This window comes from Elaeis guineensis, chromosome 5 (assembly GCF_000442705.2).
Source record: "Elaeis guineensis isolate ETL-2024a chromosome 5, EG11, whole genome shotgun sequence".
In the NCBI taxonomy this organism is placed as follows: domain Eukaryota; kingdom Viridiplantae; phylum Streptophyta; class Magnoliopsida; order Arecales; family Arecaceae; genus Elaeis; species Elaeis guineensis.
Genome location: NC_025997.2, coordinates 23,516,164 through 23,526,003, shown reverse-complemented (window position 1 = coordinate 23,526,003; position 9,840 = coordinate 23,516,164). Strand labels below are relative to the sequence as shown.

At 37.9% G+C, this 9,840-nt stretch overlaps 1 protein-coding gene across 1 annotated transcript; it reads right to left on the bottom strand.

The window, feature by feature from the left end:
• Positions 1–7,638: 7,638 nt before the first annotated feature.
• LOC105045153 (ethylene-responsive transcription factor RAP2-3) lies at positions 7,639–8,729 on the bottom strand. The gene is given in 5 exon segments (XM_010923321.3): positions 7,639–7,949; positions 7,952–8,041; positions 8,044–8,082; positions 8,085–8,366; positions 8,478–8,729. Coding segments are annotated over 5 exon segments (654 nt in total). The 5' UTR covers positions 8,605–8,729; the 3' UTR covers positions 7,639–7,833.
• Between the last annotated feature and the right edge of the window lie 1,111 nt (positions 8,730–9,840).

Genomic DNA, 9,840 nt, shown 5'->3' with positions numbered 1-9,840 from the left:
TGAGCTGCCAGCTTCCCCAAGCAATATTGTCTCTGGTGACGCAAGGATATTAATCCCAAATCACTCAGAGCTTTAGGCAGACAGATCTTGTCCCAACCAACCTGATGGTAACTTTTTTGGTCCGTAGAGTGCCTCCAAAGGAAAGCTCTAAACTCCTCAATTTTTGAGAGTAGACACAAAGGAACTGGAATAACAAATAAAACATAAAGAGGAATGCATGACAATACCGATTGAATCAATGTGGCACGGCCGGCGAATGATAAATGCTTCCATTTCTAGTGAATCTCTCGGACGTTGATGTCAATCATTCTTATCCACAGCGGCTCCATGCTCTTCTTTCTCGCCGTATCAACTTATGAATAGTATTATACTAGCTTTAAATAATTGATTATTTCCAATGATGCTTTGCTGGCTGGGCTGGGGTTACTGGGCTGGACAGAGGATATGGCTCTCAGAGTTAAAGAAATTTAACTAAAGCCAATACACAGTCAAACAGACTCACAACTTGGCCCATCTAGGGCCAGCGCAGTTGCTGCTTCCACTGAGCCCAGGTCTGTCGACTCCCTGAGGACCACCAATAAAGCTAAGCCTCTGATCTTGATAACCATTTTTCATCGATGTAAGTTCCTGCTTATAAGATATATAAAAGAATGTTAGGTTTCTGGTTTTATGAATGATTTGTGTTTCTTAGTTTCTGTGCAGTTGCCTTGTAATAGTTAACTCTATTATATATGTCTGCACTCTGAACTTTAGCTTTGCTCCATGTATTGCCAAAAGAAAAGAGATGCAACTCTTTTAATTACTCTACAAAGCTAAGAACCAATTCTTATGCAAGCCAGTCATGTTTCCATTTGCAGACCAATAGAGCAGCAGCTAGAAAATGTTTCAAACTTTGAACCATTATCATACAAGGTAACTCTGATTCATCAGCCATCATATTTATTATTATTTAGTGAATGCAATACATGTGCAAGTCATTAAGTCCCAATCTACCCATCCCTGTCTTTGAGTGGGGTGTCACACTCTTACTACCAAAAGTTAGAAAGCCAAAGAACAAGTAAATATGTCTCTAGAAGTGGAGCTAGTGACAGAAAGTTCTTCAAGTTAAGCGTATCTAGATAGAGTAATGCCAGGGAATTGGTCGCGTGTGGAGTTTCCAAATCATCATGTTCAGTAAAATGTGATAATATAAGAGTGTATAAAAATAAACATTCTGACAACCCTTCAAACAATTCATTGCAATAACAAAATTTGCTATTCATAAGACAAAACCACTATTTATGCCAATGTGGGGCACTACGGTGCCCATGGTTTTATTTAAAATGAAGCATTTGTTAGATATCTGTATGTACGTAGCTTGAGAAACAATGTTTTCCTTGATTGAACTTATGTATTTTTTACGTTTCTAAGTCATTCATTTGAATAAAATATAAAATAAAATATACTCAATAAAAGAAGAGTACGAGATGTTTAGTTCTCTCTTTCATGTTCCAAAGCAACACTGTTTAGGGGTCTCCGTAGCTGGTGCCAATCTAATTGGCCGATCTAGCATTGTTAAGATCGCCACACTGTGCAAACATGTGTGTCGCAGAGTAGTGGTGAAATTGTTTTGTTGACGTACTAGTTACAAGTCAAATTTTAAAATTCTAAGATCCTTTCTGAAAAAAAAAAAAAAAAAAAAAAAAAAAAAAAAGAGGCTCTAGTGTTACTTAAGAGAGCACAGTTTCAGTACCTAAAGTAAAGTATTTTACACAAATAAATTATAATAAAATATTTCGAAAAAAAAATCTGTTCATTGAGATTTCATTTAATGGTGATGCCTGATTATCATTTTATCAGATCAGGTGATTAAAGCGTGTAGATTTTCTTATAATATAAGTGAAAATTAGAATTAAAATCTTGGCATTTCAAAGCACCGTGAATTTTTAAAAAAAAAAAGAAAGCTGAGATAGGAAGGGTCTGATGGATGGGATGAGCAAAGTTTTTCGATGAACACGTCTCAAAGTATTATAAATTTTTTTCAGATGATAGCTGTGAAGGACAGACAAAGTCTTCCAGTGAGTATATATTTTAAAATATCATCATTTTTTTTTTTTTTCTAATGATGGATGAGATGAGAAGGATCTGACGGATTTTTCACATGGAATGGGATGGATACAGCCTTTCAATTCTTCCAATGCGAATCAAAATTCTATTTAAAAATAAAATAAAGTTAGATGACTAGAGCCACTGCACTGGTCTACCTTGTCTTAAAAAAAAAAAAAATCTTGGATTTATCAAACGACCACATTGTGACCACATTCAAAGCACAGCACATCCTTCTGCGGGGCCACCGTTTCTTCCTGGAACTGGCAAAAGACCATCAGTTCGGCATCGCTTTCTAAAATGGCCCCAAAGGTTAAATTCCTCCGAGTGTGTGAGAAGTTATGGAGTCTTATCAAATGGGTTGGCAAAGAGGCAGCTATGTGGCTTACTCCAATTTTACCACATGTTCATATAGGTCATGTACGATTATAATATCCAAGCACCAAACCAAATCTTTATTTTAGATGACGCCGGAATTCTAGATGTTTGAGGGCTTGGAGCTCATGGTCAAGAGAGCAGGTGGACTCCCTCGTCAAAAAAGAAAATAAGTTGGCAGGTGGACTCATCGAAAACGAATCTTGTGCCTCAATGAAAGGCAAGCTAAATCCTAAATCACATGCACTAATGTAGCTATGCATCACACCAATCAATCAAAATTATCTTATTTCTATAGATCAATCATCAAGACAAGTAAAAAGTCGAGAGCAAAAGAGTTTGCTTTACAGCCAATGCGTATGCTTTCGAATGGTGCATGTAAATAGGGAAATGATCTAATTGATATGATGCATGACCATATGATATATATGGTGCAAAGATACAGTTTCTATGAATGAAGTAAGTTGGTCTAACGTGACATTTTGGGATGATGGGACACGGGACCTTGGCATGACTTTGAAGGGTTGATTGCTCAGAAGTCAAGAATGAAGAATAAATAGGTGACGTAGATTGATGTTTTGGGTCTATGACCAGTGAGATTAATTTTTGGAGATCCTCGGGCAATAGATTTAAATCATGGAGATTGATTTAATTGTTTTTAGAAATATTATTGCTAATCATGTGTTAAATTCCCTAGGAAGTGGTTTGAGGAGTTTTTGAATGCCATTATAACAGAGGTGATGCCATGAGCACAATTGTTATATAACGAAGGAATGAACCCAAAATATAAGGAGTACCAACATCATAGGGTGTTGCAGGAGTACTAACATATTACCCGAGCAATATGCTGGATACATTTTTATTTAAAAAATATATCATTTTTAAAATATATATTTTATTACTAATATAAATATTTTAAAAATAATATATTTTATTAATTTAAAATATTTATTAATAAATAACTATTTTTATTAATTTTAATAATATATTATTTTATTAATATATATTTTATTTATATATTTATTATATATTTAAATATATTATTTTTATTAGTTTTTAATATATTAATATTATACTATAGGAATATCTTTGTTGTCTCCTAAACCACAAAAAGATCCACTACATAAATCTCCACATGGAATTAAAATAGAAAATGTTGAAATGTCCTTAGTTTTTTTAACTAAACTATAAAAATATCTTTAAAAATACTTCTGCAGGTAATTAGAATATGAAACCTTGAAATACCCATCTTTTTACCAAAACACAAAAATTATGCATGAACAACACAAGATTTATTTATCTGCTATATTTTCTTATGCCAGCTATGACTGTAATCATGAAAGACAGGTTGATCTAAGTGAAGGCGAAAGATAGATTATCCACCCTTAATGTGCACATGCTTCAGCCACAATTATAATCTTTGAGTTCAAATGGCGCAATTATTATCAATTTATTAAAGGCATGCACGTGGAGAGCACAAGCTAGCATCAAATCTTCTTGCACACACGGAGGGGTGGTGGAACCTTTCGAGAACGAGAATACTCCAATTGCTAATGGATATCGAACATCAATGCCTTTTGTACTTACCACGCAACCATCACTAATTTTATTTCACCATTTTCTATAAAATAAAATCATTTAAATTAAATTATTTTTTAAAATTTTAATGATCTGGTTGACTGATAGAACGGACACCGTCCTTCACCACCACACGGAAGTTTTTTTTCTCCTTTGCTTTCGTTTTCATTTTGGCTCCAGGTTCTGCACATTTAATTTTTTCCACTATTTACTGACGTGGCGGATCTGGGGTCATGAAACGTGTCCCGGCAGGCAATTTTGGGAAGATCGGATCTTTGACATCCGTCGTAGATATCGCCACGTGACGCGTACTTACTGATGTTGGTTTGAAAGTTACTGGCATTGAAAGAACCGGACGTCAGAGGAGCGAAGTATGGTGCTTGATTTTTCTTTTTTCTTTTTTTTTTTTTGGCCTTTTCGGTAGAAAAGAGCACACTAATGTAACGTGATACATTAGTGTATCAACGTACGCTCCAATATTTCCACCGGCACGTGCGCGCCACTGCCTCGAAATATGCTGACATTGCTTCCTAGGCTGCGACCACGAAACAGACATGCGGAGCGAACATGACCATGTGAAATCTCAACCATCCATGAGGGTGGAATAGTCGAGGTGGACGTCGTAAAATACCTCAACAGTGCATGATCGCATTGCCACGTGCTGCGGCGAGAATGACTTTTAGATTCAGCAGTTTCCGAAATGCACTATAAATAAGATAAGGGCTCGTTTGGTCGGCAGAAACATCAATAAAAAAGAAAGAATTTTTCTTATTTGATTAGAGTTTCGAAAAAAAAAGGTTAAAAAATATATTTATGTAAAAAATAAATTTTTCAAACATCTCCGAAGAAAAAAAATCATCTCTTTAACTTTTCTATGGAAAGAGAATTGGTATCATTTTTAATATTTTTCAAAAATATCTTTAAAACCATAAATAAATGAATAATATTTTTTTATTATGGATATAACAAGTATTTTACATAGTTTTTTTAAAAAAATAGATATTCAACCAAATATAAGCATTAATATACTTTTTTATAGTTAAACAAACATGCCAAAACCACTTTCTCCAATATTAGATTATCAAGAATCAACAACAAACCAAACCAGCCTTATGTGATAAAAGAAGCTATCACTCCATACTTACTATCATCATTTGGGATGGCAATAATCAAATCCAGACTATTAACCACATCTATTCTTCCTCGTCTTAAAGCAAAGCAAGACAGATAGAGTTAAATAAAATAGGTTAGATATTGATTGGATCAAATAAAATTACAAAAATTATTATTTAGCATATAAATCAAATAAATAAAAAAAGATAAAAATAAATATTGTAGTATTTCACATAACATTGGATAAGATAAGAATCAAAGATATAGAAGATAGCAAACTAAATTTTCAACAATAAAAAAAATATAACAAATAAAAATATTGTTGTTTAAGATGTCAAATATTTCTTGAAACCAACAAAATAATCAATTAAAAAATGAATAATTAAACATCATCATATGAAATTCACATGTTGAATCTTTTTTATGAGTGTGTGTGTCTATATATATATATATTCAGATTTGGGTTTGCAGTAAATTTTATCACTATGATTGAATAAAATCTAGCTATTGGCACCGAGTATTCGATGGGCAAAAATAAATTGCTACCCCTAATTGCCATTGGTTGTAGCCTCTCCTACAAATACCTATTTAATAGGATTAGAGCTTCAACTATCTATCTAATACTAGTGTTAAGGCTTCATATATATGCATATACATATACACACACACACACACATATATATATATATATATATATTTATATGTGTATGTGTGTGTATTTATTTATTTATTTGCTGTTTTTTTTAACAGTTTAAAATTTTCAAATACAGTGGTTAATTCATATGGAATTAAAGCTAAGATTTTTGAAGATCATGGATTTAAGTTTTATTTAAATTAATGTCTCATATTAAATGTTTTAAATTATGGTGAAATATTGGACTCCAAACCCCACTTTTCATGTTACATATAAAGATAGTTTATCTAATTCTGGAATCAATTATAATTGGTCCAAGAGACAATCAACAATATACTTAGTCATGTCACGTAAGGCATGATGCCAAATCCCTTGTGCTTTCATGGAATGTTTGGTACAAGAATTGGATCTATAATGCATCCTTTGACCATTGGAGCGTAATTTATTTTTACACCCCTCATTGTAGATCATGGGACACGATTTTTATGTAGTTCTGATCATAGATTGTTTTATATTTCCAGTGGTTAAGACCATGCGATTAATCCGTTTGTTCAATCACGTCCACATGATCAAAACCACAGAGATTATCACATGCAGATCTCAACATTTATATACCTGCCGTTCTCCTACTTTGGCCATAAACACATTGATTGATTCTTTAGCTGTTCAAAGTATGGCTTATGTCAAAGGGATGTTAAGAGCTTGGTTGAAACTTAAACATTTTAGTGGTAGATCTACCTGCTAGACTTTTGACCAACACGCAGACAAGTTGATTTTAGCAATAATCCCAATTTATACTAATTTCTATGACCACTTCTACAACATCACTTCCTTGTTAATAATTTAAGATGCTAGCTACACATTTTTCCAATTAAAACAAATGGTCTTGGTCAAGATCACCAGATTAAGTGTCTACAGATACCTCCTTTATTTGCATAACCCTAACTATGGAAGGCCAAGGTGAGCCAAGTATTGGTTACTCACGCTTGATTCGATGTATGAAAGATTTTTTTCATGCATGCTTGATGATGGACATCCAAGCTTGGCTCTTTTATCCGTTAACGATGCTTGCCACAGCACACAAGAGCTTTCCAGGCTCGATAATGGACATCTGGGCTCGACTCTTTTATTGGTTAAAGTTGTGTTTGGATGAGTTAGACTTGCTTATCCCGAGTGTGGGTCGAAAAAAAGCGAGATAATGATGCCAATCTCACATAGGTTTCTCTGCACGCAGGTATGATTTTTCTTCAAAGATTTTGCTATGCATAGCTATTATTAATAATAAGTTAAACAGTGGAAGAGAAGAACTCTTTCTAATCGCAAGACTTGGAACATAAAACCCTACAAACATAAGAACATCAAAAAACTGCTGTGCTTTTTTTGGGGGGGGGGTAAATAAATACCATCTTCTTGATGAACCCAAGTATGATATTTTGTGATATTATGCACTCCAGGAAAATTTAAATAACATCAGTGTCTTCTCGTGTTCTTCTCTCTTAGCTGCCATCTCTTCTCTCTCCTTCAGCCGAAAAACTTGTATCAGGAAATATTCCATGCCTGCAACCAGACTTTTTTACCGAATCCGTCAATCCTTTTGCACATTGGAACTTACCATCTTAGTTGGAGCGGCCGAAGGCAGCTGAGGGCTTTTCTTTTCAAGCCAACCAAACGTTTGCTGTACCCAAAAAAAAAAAAAAAAAAGAAAAAACAACAGAACGTTTCAAAACCTTTACCAGCCTCCTCTCGTCGTCAAAGACGTTGCCACGTATCGGATTTTTGCGGCAGTTGGTAAAAAGTTAGACGACTCGAACCGGCAGGTCAAAAAGAGCACAGTATATCGTACCCAAAAAAAAAAAAAAAACAGAATATGCACTTTATATAGCAAAAAAAGCTCGGCACGTACACCGGCGTACATATCATTTATCCAGGCACGTGCGAGCCCATGCCTCGAAAATTTTTTTACATTGGTAGTATTATTTCTAACTCCAAGATAAAGTAAAGCAGACAACGATAATATCGCCATGTGAAATCCAAGCCGTCCATCGCGATCAACAGATGAAGCGGACGTCATCCCACAGCCGGAGATCGTAGGCTCCACCGCCCTCCACCGCCTCGTCCTCCTGCCCCAAGAACGTCTCCAGGTTCGAGATCCGCTCCATCAAGCCTTATCCAACGGCGGAGAAGTAGCGATCGAACACACAGACGACGACGACGACGCAGCAGAGCTCTCCCGCGTCGCTGCCGGCGCTGTAGGTGCCACGGCACCGCCTCCGTCGCGGCCGTTGCCACTCGCCGCGCTTCTTCGCCTCCTGGGGCTTCGGAACCGGGATGATGTCCGGGAAGTTGAGCTTGGCTTTGCTCCCCCGGATCTCGCGCGCGGCTACGTCGTACGCCCGCGCCGCCTCCTCCGGAGTGCTGTAGGTCCCGAGCCAAACCCTCATCCCCTTCCTCGGGTCACGGATCTCCGCCGCCCACTTGCCCCACGGCCGCCGCCGGATTCCCCTGTAGACGTTCTTCCTTCCCTTCCCCCCGCTTTTCTCCTCAACCCCCGACGACCTATCCGTCTTCTCCACCTCCCCCGCTGCATGAAGAAAAATATCGCGACTCTAAGCATCAAAGAAACCAAAAATACCAAGAAATCTACTAAAAATTACATCGCAGGAACCTTAGGATCGACCCGTGGGCTTATTACCTTGGGGGATGAGGGGTTTGGAGTCGATGGAGTTGAAAAGGGCGTCGAAATCCGGCGGCGGAGGCGGAGCGAGATTCCTACCGCCCTCGAATTCCAAGAAGTCGGAGATTATCGCTCCTCCGCACATCTCTCCGGCCGCCTCTCCCGCCGCTCCCCTCTACCCGATAAAAGCTCGGAACCCGCCCCTTCGCAAAAAAGCTAGCACCCCGCACACCCTTTCTCCCACTCCCTCCAACCGCAGCCCCTCCCTCCTTATTTATAACGTTTTAATCCTCATTTTATTTTATTTTTGGATTATAATAATTCTAGGAAAGCGACAAAAGCTGGGCATTTTTTTCGTTTTTTCCTCCCTTTGGTAAATCGGAATCATTCAAGCTGGGCGTTTTTTAAAAAAATGGGAGAAGATCTTGCCTCGTCGGGTTGTATCTTTCGCGCGGAAGAATGATTTATCTTTTTCGCGATCTCAACCGTTGGATCGTATTCTGCACATCCGTAAAGCATGACGTGAGCTTCGCGATCTGTGCCGTAATATGTGCAGAATGCGATCCAACGGTTGAGGTCATCAAAGAAGATCGATCCATTGTTCGCGCCAAAGATACAATTCGCAGACGGTGTGGATCCCGCGTGCCGAGTTCACCTTTGTGAGATGTGTGACACGAGTGCCGCACCCGCTCTCGCTTCCGTCCAAGTTTGAAACGGTCGAGCTGCGGGCACGTATATGCCCCTACGAGGCTACCCAAATTACGGGGCGTGCCAGGGAAGCGTCCAAAAGGGTCAAAATGCGGCTCAGCCAGTGAATGGTCCACCGAAAGGTAGCCATGGTTGGGAATGACGATGGGGACCACCTGAGGCGTCGATCGGCGTATCGGACAGCTCTGATGGCGTCGGCCTTCGGCGTTACGGGAAACCGCTGGAACGGGACGCTTTCCCGTTCGCGTCGAAACAATGAGGTGGGGCCCGGGAGGCTGGGTATGCCGTGTTGGGATCTCGGAGGGGCCAAAATGGGAGACTCTGGGGACTTGGCGACGTGTCGCAGTTTGGGCGTGGTCTCCGTCTCTCCGCAGTCGGTGTGATTGATTGGTAGATTTGTCTGGTGGCCTTACCACTCTGATCCATTGATCCACTTTTTTATTCTTTAAAAAATACTCACACGGAATAGATGATCCTCTCTATATAAATCAGTTGATACGAAATAAAAAAATATTTGATAGCATATAATCTTGATAGAATTATATATAATTTTATAATAGATAATCAGATTATATTTTATTACTTTCACAGATAAGCTGCATTACATTTAATAAGTATTACCTCAAAAGATATAATCTAATTACTAAGAAGAGTGGCTATGTAATTACATATA